We start from the raw sequence: 12,724 nt of genomic DNA on the forward strand, positions 1-12,724 counted from the left end.
CATGGAAAGCATCAGAATCTGGAATAGTCTTTATAAAATTTGCTTTGAACACGTGGTTACAGTGTGGGAAGGTGGTTAGACGATTCCATGCTTCTGGGGGGAGGCGGCAAGGGGAAGAAGGGACATTTCCTGGCTTTCTGTAAATGTCTCTTACTATCTCTTTTAAACTGCAGTCTGTGGGGCAGTCAAGTAATTTAATGTTAACCCTTTGAAGCTGAGATTAATTAGTTGGAGATGCAAGGTTATCTGGTCCTCATTTGTCTACCTGGGCTTAGCAGTAAGTTTCCTAATTTGTTGGCCTCTGTAATTAAGTGCACAGTTGGATTGTGCTTGGTTTTGCTGGAGCTAGCATCTCCTATTCGTCTGAATTGACTACTGGTAGCCGAGTTACATGGTACCATCTTTCAAATCTACGATCTTGGGATGTTCTCTGAGTTTTTTTTTTTCCTTTTCTTTACTCTATAGTGATTTTCAGTAAGAAAGCAATCTCTAAGTGTTTTGTTTTTATTTTGAAAGATCTGGAAGTAGAACTATCCAAATCTCAGCTACCAGTCTATCTAGAAATTTTCTGATGGCTGTCTGCAACTTTGAGTGAGCAAGTCATTCAACAACACACAGCACCAATTAGGAGTGAACCCTCCTAATTGAAGTAAAGATACAGACAACACACAAAGAAAGCAAGTGATCCCACTGTAGTTTCATATACTATTTATTTATTAAGTTATTAATATGGACAATATTATGCAACATTAGTCCACTTATCCAGCCCAGGAGAAAGACAATAAAGAATTCATTTCTACAGTGAGCAAGTACAAGTGCTCACCAAAGTTCCCTTATTTGGACATCAGAGGGAATTGTCAGTTGGGGTTTTTACTTACATTAAGTAAATCTTTCTTGAATTTAAAAGTGTGAAAAGCAAAGTCTGATTTAGAGAATACAGAGATACATGTATCTCCTGTCGGGGAGGAAGGAGCTGGTCCTCTCTTCAGCAGCCTCTCACTGCCCTCTGTTCCTGTAATGGAGCCCAGCCTTCCGAGGACACCAGCAGGGCTCAAACTTGGGTGTGAGGAGGCAGGCAGGTCACAGGGAATCCCGATTAATTTATAAAGATTGTGTGTCAAAGCTCTAAAAACTCACTTGGTGGTGGTTAGTGGCAGTGGCGAGCACACTACATTTTGCCAAGAAGAGTCTTTACATTGAGTCCTGGCTTGCAGCCTGGGAGATTATTGTGGTTCTCAGTGGGAAAGTGGAGGTGACGAACTAACAATGAATGCTATGAGGCCATCTGCAGAATGTACTGGACTGGCTACTATGGCTTTTTAAACCGGCCTTCCTTTCTTTAGTGTAGACAAGCTCACTTCAGGTTTCCTCTTATGACTATCTAGAATTAGCACATTGGAAAGGAGTATGAGAGACGAAACTCCCTGCTTTCATCCTGAATGATGAAAACCGGGGGAAAAAAAAAAGTCCATTCTCCATCAAACAAGCCGTCCTGAGTTTCCCTTCACTGAACAAATGCCATGGACGTTTTAGAGACCCATGTTGACAATGCTGGTTAACTGATAGAAGTTTTAGATGTAACTACACACAAATCAGAATCTAAAATACAGGCAAGGTCCAAAGTGGTTCAGTGTGCTAGGGCATCTTTAACTCCTTCCTACGTTCCGCTCACACTGGGCCTCTGTACCACTGTCTGTTAAAGATGGAAACAGGAGCTTCAGGAGGTTTGCCGTGTTGTTTGGCAAACTGCCGATACAGTTCAGAAAAAGAAGAAACCACAGGGAAAGAATGAGTATGAACCTATTCCACTCTAGGTGTAACAGGCCTGACAATGGCAGAGACTCATGAATGAACAGCCATACAGGGTTTTCTGATCACTGTGTTTCCCAAGCACCAAAAAAATAGGGTGCTACTTCTGACTCTTCAGTTTCATCTTTAAATAAGCTAGACAGATCCTGCCACGTTCTTTGTTTCTAATTTACCAGTACATTATTATGTAGCTTACTGCATGTGAGGAGCAAGTCAGCATGTAGTACCAAGTTTACATCATCATAGGACTACAACATGCACATTCTACTTAATGTAGTTCAAGCATCAGAAATACAGGATTTAACAGTTATGGGTGGAGACTTGTTCTGACAGTCATGTTCACATTAACTATGGGTTTAGAAATCTTATTAGGCAGGTACCTATAGCAGTTCTTCCATTGGTACTGGAACATTACACGCATGCACAGGTGATGTAGTAAAGAATGGAGTTGAAGAAGCAGCTGGATAGAGAACAGTGGGGTAGGCAGAGCTGGGACGATGCCTGGTGCCAGGAGGGGGAGGGGCAGTTCTCAGCTTTCCACTGTAAGTCTCTGCTCCGTAAGCGAGGCCTGTTGGGCAACACTTTTGTTCTCATGACTTCGAAGTTTGGATACAACGTCTAGAAAGGCCAGATCCTGGACTTCCTTGTATAGAGATTCTGGAAGAGAAAAGCAAGACAATGCATACATTCCTAGACTGTTCCAATCTTCCTGCTGGATTGCTCTAATCTCACTATATAATCTACCCAAAACATAGACCTTACTATTTGACTAGACAGAGCTGTAAAACTAGGAATAACTCAGGAAAGAATCCCAATAGGATCTAGCAAGGTTTTTTTCAGGAGTACATTGTTATTTATAAAGATTTTCATTAGGTTCTACTGCCCACGGTTGTTTAGAATAAGATACAGTTAAACACTGCTCATCATCATTTATTATATTACCGTAATCTCAACATGCAGTAATCTACAACTTAACCATCATCAGCTCAAGCAAAGAGCTAGTTTACTAAAACTTGTTAAATTTTGTGGCAGATGAAAGTTTTTTAACTTCATATACTTTTAATAAGTTCTGTGAAAGTCACCTCTGTTCTAGTTCCTAGCCTGCCTTTTCTTACACATGTAGCCTTAACTGTTAGAAAGTACAGGACTCCTAGTATGACCAAGAACCTATTGGGAAGAAAGGGGTTTAACATGTTTAATATAATCAGTGCTCCTCAACTGGTGGGGTTTTACTTTTTATTTGCATAATTCATGCCTGTGCTTTAGTGTGTTCGTGCACACACAAAGCATTGGGGTTTGTAATTTTTTATTTCTGTTATTCACGAGTGTGTTTTAGTGTGCTCGTGCACCCACACAGAGCATGTGTTGTGCTCAGAAGACAATCTGTGGTAGTTGATTTTCCTTCAACCATGTGGATCCCAAGAACTACACCCAGGCTTTCATGAAGGCTCTGTAGCAAGTGCCTTTATCCATGGAGGCAGCTCCTTGGTTCTTGATGTATTAATTTTGGTATGTCCAAGATCAAACATCAAAATTAATCTCCTATTAGAAACAGAAAAAAGGAATCCATCCTAAAGTCACATAGAATGGTTTTTTTTTTCTTTTTTTTATGAGACAGGGTTTCCCTGTCCTAGAACTCATTATGTAGACCATCGCATTCATCCTTAAAAGTGTTGTAATTAACGGTGTGTAGGACCATGCACGACAAGCCACATAGAATCTTAAGACCTTAAGTTTACAAAATAATCTTGAAAAGAACAAACCAAAGCCTCCCACTCTTGACTTTAGTGTAATTCTGTTACAGAGACAGACACAGAGCAACAGAAGGGAGAGAAGAAATCAATTCTTCTCCCACACAGTCAAATGATTTGATAAGGGCATCCAGACTGCTGAGGAAGGGCCAGGCTTTCCAACAAACAGGTTGTCATATGTAAGAGAATGAAGGTAATGCCCTGCCTTACACACAAACTTAGATTTCATTCTTGCCTATGCAACAAAGGTATAGGCAACAAACAGAAAAATGAATTTCATCAAAAAATGGTATTCAACAAAATTAAAAAGCTTTTATATATCAAAGAGCCTTATCAACAGAATTAAAAGATAACCAGTGGAATGAGGGATATTTATAAGTCACACATCTGATATAAGATTAATGTCCAGAACATGTTAGGGAATTGTACAACTCAATATTCATGACAACTTCCAATGTGCACATGAAAAGACTCCCCAGCATCACTGATGACTGCAGAAAGGCAAATCACAACCATCAGCCTTCAGTCACTGGAGTGGTGACTATAAAAACAATGGGCTGGATGGGATTCTGAGACATGAGAGCCCTTGTGCATGACTGGCAGAAACCCCAGTGGAAAACAGTACTGCAGCTCCGCAAAACAGTGAGCAGGTTTCTCACAGGGCCCCATATTCCCGTTTCTTTGTCTGCTCCCCAAAGAACTGAAACAGAGACTTGAAGATTGGTTTTTACACCAGTGTTAAGTGGCTTTACTCTAAAGGTGAGACAGAAATAAGACAAATGCCCATCATGGAGGGAATAAAATTGTCACATACACACACGGTGGGACAATACTTAATATTAGAACAAGTATTTTATTATTCAACTTACATGAAATAAGCCTATAATAATAAAAAAGATGACAATAATAATAATGATAAGCTGAATACAGAACTGCAGCAGCCAGAGGCAAGGATAGGGACACCTGGGAGCTCCTGCTGGGTGGACATAGGATCAATGGGAAATTGTGAAGACAGATGGTGGTGAAGAAGCAATGTGAATATATTTACTGCTACTGAACTGAACACTGAAAAATGGTTGGTGGGGTACAGCTATGCTTTCCTATACTTAATTACAAAGCACCTATCTCAACAGAAAGTTCTGAACATGTTTGACACAACTGAAAAAAATTTCAAGAAGAAAATAGAACACAACGAAGCATCAAATGGGAACTCCAGAGCTAAAATAACTATTTTAGAAAACTGAAAAACTTGATGCAGTTAATACTGGAATAAAAGAACCCGAGGAAATAACTGTGAAACTCTAAGATAAGGCAATGTAAGTTATTGTCTGAGCAATAGATAAAAATGAAGTAGAAAAGATAAAGCCTACAGCAATACCACTAAAGATCTCACATCTGTGCCATGGGGGCCTTGGGCAAGAAGAAAACATTTAAACAGTCGTAAGTAATAACAGTTAAAGACAATTTAGTAAGAGACATATGGATTGTAAAAGCTGAAAAACTTCAAACAGGATGAACTCAAATATATTTTAAGACACATTTTACAGTTAAAAAAATTGAAAGACAGAAATATGGTAGAGAAAACAAAAAGAACACAGTGGATTTCTCATTAGGAACCATGAAAGGAACACATCTTTCTTGTTAGGTAGAAAAAGAACTAGGAACAAAAATCGCTTGACTACACAATTTTTTTTTGTGTGTGTTTGAATGAAGGGGTTAATTAAGTGCATTCTTAAATGAGGAAAAACTGAATATTTGCTAGTGGATAACTTAGAATGGCTGGGGATAGTTATCTGAGTAGCAAGGAAATAACATTGCCTTAAATATAAATGGTGTATGTATACCAATTAAAATTAGCACTGGCAGAGTGGATTATCTAATGACTCCGCAAAGACTACCTACCAAACACTTCAAACTCACCAACACCATAGACTGAAACTGAGAGAATTCATGACCATGTTAATCAAAACTAAGTAGGACTAACTATGTTAACACCACGTAAGTCAGACTTCAGAGCAAGGAGGCTAGCAGAGACTGAGGGGGACATTACACTGGGACAGAAGAGTTATTCTACCAAGAAATGGCAGCAGTCCTAGAGTCGTATGTGCCAACCAACACTGTTTAATATCATTCTAAGAAAAAACTGACACAGCTATGAGGACCCATATACAGATGTACCATTCTGAGGAGGGGGCGTTTCTAATATTCCTCTTTCAACAACTAACAACACTCAGGAAATCAGCAAGAATACAGGAATATATCTATATCTATATCTCAATGATTTTATAATACCAAAACTTGTTCTTTACATAAAATTTACCTTGGCATTAATAAACATAATTTGATTTTTGAAGTATTTACTTTTTTGCTGTATTTAGTTTACGACACCTTCTATTACAGAAGAAACTTTTGGGAACAGTTTTGGTTCAAATGTAGAGCTGGCTTAGCAGTCAATTGCTCTTGCAAGACAGAGGGACTGAGTGTGGCTGCCAGCACCCAAATTTGGCAGCTTACAACTGTCTATGATTACAGCTTCAGGTACTGACGTCCCATTCTGTCCTCTGAGGGATTCCTGTATCCTCTTTCGAACTAATTTCTTCTTCTTTTTAAACCCAAAGTCACCATTTATTATGACTATACATTTAACATTTGACGGAAACCACATCTGATACTGGAAGAGAGGAGGAGGAAGCCTTACCAGATCCCATGAGAGCACAGATCAGGACCATGGAGTTATACTTGATTTCCGGGGCACTTCTCTCATCTGCTAGCAGGCGGTGTAAAATCTGTACAAGCTGAGCGCTTGCAAGATCTTTCTCAGCAGGACCTTTAATAGGAAACAAAGCATGTCATAGCCGCTGTGTACAGCAGTGCCATCAGGCTAAATGCTGTTTCCCTTCTACACACTATACATAGGGGACTTCCCTAAAAGGATTGGTAAGAGCTCTTAGAAAATGGTAGGGTAGAGTAGGGTAGGGGAAATAACAAAGCTGAAATTCTGGGTAAGCTACTTTAAAACAACAACAACAACAACAACAACAACAACAACAACAACAACAACCCCTAAAATTTGTAACTGGTTTTTCTATTCTGTTGCTGTTTTTTCCAGACAAGGTTCCTTTAAACATTATTGAACTGTATTATTCCATGCTTTCCTGTTTCTTAAGGATGCTAATGACAGATACTATATTTTCCCTTATAGCTTTTAATATTGTTTCTTTGTATTTTTGACATCTTGACTGTGATATATCATGGAGGGGTTTTCCTCTGATCAAGCCTGGTCTATAGATCAGGCTGGCTTTGAACTCAGAGATCTGCCTGCCTTCTCTGTGCTGAGATTAAAGGCTTGTGCCTTAGTTATTATTTACTATTCCATACTTGTGTTTTAACCGTGATCTCACCAGAAAATCAGCAGCAGAAAAGACAAAGCAAAACAAACAAACAAACCCTGACAATAATAAATTCAGACATATTTCTTTATATATATAAAGAAACGTGACCAAAAACTCCCAAGAAATCTGGGAAATACAAGAATTTAAACCTAAGAATCCAAAGACAGGAGAGGCTGAGACAGACAATTTTAATCCAAAGAAGCAACAACTTGATCAGAGAAAACCAGGAAAGCATGAACCAATACAGTTCAAGCCCTGAAAGTAAATGACTAACACCAAAATTACTATATCCAACAAATTATTTCTTAAAACTCATGAGAAATGACAGTTCAAGACAAACTCAAATTAAGGCAATTCATGACAACCAAGCCACCACTGTAGCAGATTCTTAATGGAGTATGTATAGAAAAAACAGCCAGTATTGTGCAGAGGCACACAGGAACACATATCTCATGAGAGGAACAGATGAACAGAGAGCCCAGAGGGAACCAGTTGCACCAGTGCAACAAATGGCTACTAGTAACAGATGGGGGACAATCCAACAAATCTCACCATCACCTAACACTGTCATAGGAGTCAGCAGATCCTTAATGATACCTTTAAATGCAAACGACCTGAATCCACCAGTTACAAGTCTCAGATTAAGTTGATTAAATAAAGATGATCTGTTGTCTCCAAGGAACACAGTTAAGATTTACAACACGGAGGGTCACAGGATGTATAAGACTACCAGGCAAACAGCTGTAAGGGACAAGGGACAAGCTGCTATAAGGGACAGAGACTGGGATTAATCTTTCAGAAAGTAAAGTAGCTAGGGGAAAGGGAGCCCTGGGGAGGATAGTTTCTATATGGCATGTCCTAAAATAATGGGGATGGCACCTACGTCCTCTGTCTTCTTCCTTGAAGCTGGCTAGACTGTGCAGGGTTGCTTACCCCAGCATGTGCAGCTGGCCACAGGCTGCACACTAGTCAGCCCTCTGTCTTTGAGTAAACCAAAAGGGAGACTGCATAGGAAAGATTTACCCTTCTCTGACAAAGATACTCAACCAAATGGAACACTCACTTTCCCTGGGAGAAAGGTGGACTGCAGTTTTGTTACCTTCCTTGAGAGGGGGCTGCTTTCTCTCTTGCATTCACTTTGAATAAAATCTGGCTTTGCAAACATTCTTTCCTGCTTTTAGTCCTTTAACTGGCAGAGAACAAACCTGTCCTTGCATTCTAGTTAAGTAGACACCATCTCTGGGCTGGAGTCCATCAAGAAGACAGATGGAGTCTAGGAACCAAGTCTTGGTGCTTCAAATTTCAACACACACAGGAAGGCAAAAGGATCACATGGGTCCTGACAGTCACAGCCTTCTAACACTCCACTCTCATATTAAGAGAGATCTTCCAAACAAACCAGCAAAGACACCTCAAAACTATATTTTGCACCACAGACCAACTGGATATTCCATCCAACCAATAAGAAATATGCATACAGTTTTCTTAGTGCCATATGGAATCTTTTCTAAAACTGATCATGTTATAGATCCTAAAACAAGCCTTAACAGATGCCCAAAAGCAACAACAACAATAAAAAAACCCAACCTAACAAAAAAGCCTGAAATAACTCCTTCTATCTTAGCAGGCCACAGTAAGCAAAATTAGACAACAACAGCAAGAGATACATCAGAGACTATACAAATACTCATGCAAAAATTATACTATTAAATCAACAGTAGTCATTGAAGAAACAAAAAATAAAATTCCTAGAATCTTGCTAAATAACTGTTACCTCCATCATGACATCTGGGATACAGTGAAGGTGTATTAAAAGGAAAAGGCTATAGATATGAACAGACAGACAGACGCACAAGTGATCTCTCACAGTTCTAGCAAACCAAAGAAGTTACTAAACCCAACATATGGTGGAAAATAATAACTATTAGGGAAGAAGCTAGTACAAAAGACTAAAAAACAACCAAAAAAACCCCACCAATGTACATAATCAATCAAAGACCTGACTCCTTGGGGAGGGGAGGAGATGTTTGAGAAACCCTTAGCCAAAGTAAAATAGAGAACCAAATTAATAGGAAAATTAATAGGATCTAAAATGAAAAGGGAGTTGTTAAAACACATGCCAACAAAATCCATAAGATCATTTGGGGGTATTTTGAAAACTTAGATTCCAAAAGGTGGAAAACTCAGATAAGTGGATTATTTGTAACTCATGTACCCTACCAAAATTAAACTGTTCAACCTGTGATGACACTGTACCCAGTACTGAAAAGACACAGGCTGTCAAATTCTCCCAAGCTTGTAAGGAAGATCTAATGCTAGCACTTCTCAAACTAGGATAGCCTTGACATCCAAACTAGATCAAAATGTAAGAAAAGTACAGACCAATTGCTCTGATAAACACACAACCAAAGCGTCTCAACAAAGTATTTGCAAACCGAATCCTAGAATACATTAAGGTGATTATGAACCACGAATACTTTGGTTTCATTCCAGGGTTGCAAGGCTTGGTGAACATACGAAAACCAATAAACAGATGATAGAAAAGGACCTAAGGACATCATGATAGACAAAGAAAAGGTTTATGAGACCGTTCAACATTCCTTGACAACAGAAGTACTCAAGAAACTAGGAACGGACAGAACACACCCTAACATATTACAGGCTACACACTGTAGTCATAGCTAAGGTGCTATACTAAGTTTGAAGAAAAGCATGGAGCCTGTCTTGTTAGAATCCAGAATCTCTCCACTCTTGTTTAATATAGTGCTTGAAGTCTTAGCTGGTGCAGTAAGAGAAAGATGTAAAAACGGATACAGTTAGGAAGGGAAGAAGCCAAATTATCCCTATTTTCAGAGAACATGATTCTGTACTTAAAGGACCCTATGGGCAGGGGGTGCCATGAAGCAGTTCTAGGTCTTACCCAAAAGGTTTGTGGCTCTAATATGCCATTCCTGGCTGATGATACATCAGGGTCTGGTTAATGAGCCAAAAGGTGGTGCATATAAACTATTTGTCTTGGCTTCTCATGGAGAATTTTGCCCACATGGATACTACATAGCCACCCACAAGCACAGACAGAAACCAACAGTTCCCTTTAACTCTGCTTTGTGGGAAGTTATGAACACATATATACAGAAGACACAGATGAGAGTGTAAAGGCAGATAAGATGGTAGAAAACATTTATAGAGGTTATTAACAGGCACATGAGGATCGAACTTAGGGCCTTATGTATGCTAGGCAAGAACTCTGCCAACTGAGCTACAACCCCAGTTCTAGGTCCTGCTGTGATATTCCAGGTATCACTTTGATTATCTATAAACTCTGTTGAAAATGTGTTATGTATCTTCTAAGTAAAATATCACTTAAAAGTTAAGCCTTAAAGTGATTTTAAAATGTCACACAAAGCACAGCCACTGGAAACACCTATGTCAGCAACTTACACAGGGTTTTCCATAGATTCAGAGGTAAGTACACACTAGCAAACTGCTTCCACAGCCAAGGCTCTGTGATTTTAGTTCCACTCCTGGGCTTCCTTTCTTTCAAGATAAAAATAGGAAAGAATAAGTTTGTCAGCAAGGTACTTACCCAATTCCAAAGCTGCTATTAGTGCCAAAGCAACAAGAGCTTCATTCTGCATTATTACATGTTCACTAGTTGCCATGGTAACTAGATGCTTGATGCCACCGCTCTGTACGATGGTTTTAATTACATCCTACAATAAATAAATATCACAGCATTATAAACCTTAATTCTACACATAAAGAGATGGCATTCCAGTCAGTCAGCCCATTGCTGGGTGCTTATGTGACAGTGTCCTGTAGGAATCACTGCATTTTAACCATACATTAAAGAAAAGCTTTTAGCTTTAAATAAATTCTTCAAAACATGACAACTTAAATTGCCTAAGTGAAAAAGACCATTGCATTTCCTATCAAGGAAGCCTAAAAGCTCCGGAAACTAAAGAAATAAAAGTACCATTTCATTTCCCCCCTCTTCCCCAGGGCAGGTCTCTAGAAACTCTGGGTAAAGGGTTTTGTACTTTTTTTTTAATAATTAGAAAAACATTTTAAAACTATCTTTTACTCCTTTGTTTGATTTGGCAGATTTGAGAAAATTGCATGTCAGGAAACTGAGAGCAGGAGAAATAGTCTTCCCCAGGGAAGAACACACCAACTAGTTGTCCAATACCATACAGTCAGTCCCGAAAACATAATATAAACATATATCATTACACGCATACACACAGACACACAAACACCACACACATACAATTAATGAGAAATGAAACCATGAGTTTGAGAGAGAGAAGTATATGAGCGTGTTTGGAGGGAAGGGAATGGGATTTTAATTGCAAAAAAAAAAAATAGTGCATATACATTGATTTTACACACACACACACACACACGATCAAAATGAAAAACAAAACGAACAACAACAAAACCTAAATAAAAAGAACTTTTGCCACAATTCCTCACAACACAATTCCTCACAATTTCTCTCTGTCCACGGGGGAGGCGGTGGGGAGTTCTGGTGTAGCTAAGTCCTAATATCAACACCGACTTTGACAAAGCAAACTGGAGCCTGTGTTCTGTCAAGTGACTCCGTCTGCAACATGATTTATCTTTCATATGTTTTGTAGTAACCATAAAGTTATTAAATAAAAGGACATGTAAGATACGTGGTAACAAGTCAGGAGCAGTTACAGTTCTTCCTAGGAACTAGCTTGTCTTCACTCTGCTACAAATTTTGTGAGCTTATAACTTAACATTCATAGCAATTTTGTGGAAAATCTAAATTTCAGCATAATTAAGTTACTTCCTATTAGCTTCAATTATGTACAAATTTAACTGTAACTACAACTACTTATACAAGTTTATGAACTACTTAAAAACGGTTTCCTTTATGCTATTATCTCACATAAACTTTTAAACCAACCATTTATAGAAAAGCATTCCCAGTGATCACAAGCGGCACCTAAGACTTACAGTTCTTATGGGCAGCCGTGCTCTGGAGGCTATTACATCTTTCCCCTTTATTACTTATTGTGTTTGTGCATGTAAGTGCAAGTGTGCTTACCGAGGTCCGAGAACAATCCTGGGAATCAGACCTGCCATTAGCCCCACTTCCCACTAAGCCACCTCACTTGTTCCAGGAAAATGATGCTTTAAAAACCTTTCCTAAAATCCTAAGCATTACCTATTTATTAACAAGGTAAGAATGGATTAGAATCTTGGATAGAATTTTAAAAATCATTCAAGAGTTTCAGGGAACTTTCCTAGGAGCTTACTGACTGAAGACCAGGAAACACTAGCAGACGCATGTCGTCCCCTAAGGAAGGTCTGCGATTTTTTTCTTTGTCTTTTTAAATCAATAGTGCACTATGGCAGAATAGCAGGAAATGAATGAATGAATGAATGAATGAAGCTTGTAATGAGACACAGTCTCTAAGTTCAAGCACGTAGTTCAGGCATGCCAATTCTCAGCAGAACGGATGTTTGCACATTTTCTTTTTCAAATGTCCACCATCTCTCCAAGTACTTAAACTAACGTTTACTCAATGGCTTCTCCATATGGCTGGCTTTTCTGACAGACTATGATAAGGGCTTGGAGACACAGCTCATTTTTATCCTGCAGAAGATTCTCTGAGCAAGATACAGTCTCCAGTTTATAAATGAAAAGTGGTATTTGTCCAAGTCAGACTGGGACTAAAGTAAAGCAAAGGTTCAAACCCAGGAAGCCTAGTGTCCAGATCCTTGCTCCAAACCAAATAT

At 38.9% G+C, this 12,724-nt stretch overlaps 1 protein-coding gene across 7 annotated transcripts in view; it reads right to left on the reverse strand.

Moving 5' to 3' along the window:
• Positions 1-691: 691 nt before the first annotated feature.
• The window catches only part of Rap1gds1 (Rap1 GTPase-GDP dissociation stimulator 1), a 134,913-nt gene continuing 122,880 nt past the window's right edge, over positions 692-12,724 (reverse strand). For all 7 annotated transcript variants that reach the window (XM_034501126.2, XM_034501125.2, XM_034501124.2 and 4 more), the window contains 3 exons: positions 10,539-10,665; positions 6,259-6,387; positions 692-2,466 (listed from right to left, as the gene is read on the reverse strand). In XM_034501126.2, coding sequence (XP_034357017.1) covers positions 2,339-2,466; positions 6,259-6,387; positions 10,539-10,665 — 384 coding nt within the window. In that variant the 3' untranslated portion in view covers positions 692-2,338. The remainder of the gene's footprint in view (positions 2,467-6,258; positions 6,388-10,538; positions 10,666-12,724) is intronic.

The sequence above is a fragment of the Arvicanthis niloticus genome, chromosome 4, assembly GCF_011762505.2.
Source record: "Arvicanthis niloticus isolate mArvNil1 chromosome 4, mArvNil1.pat.X, whole genome shotgun sequence".
In the NCBI taxonomy this organism is placed as follows: Eukaryota; Metazoa; Chordata; class Mammalia; order Rodentia; family Muridae; genus Arvicanthis; species Arvicanthis niloticus.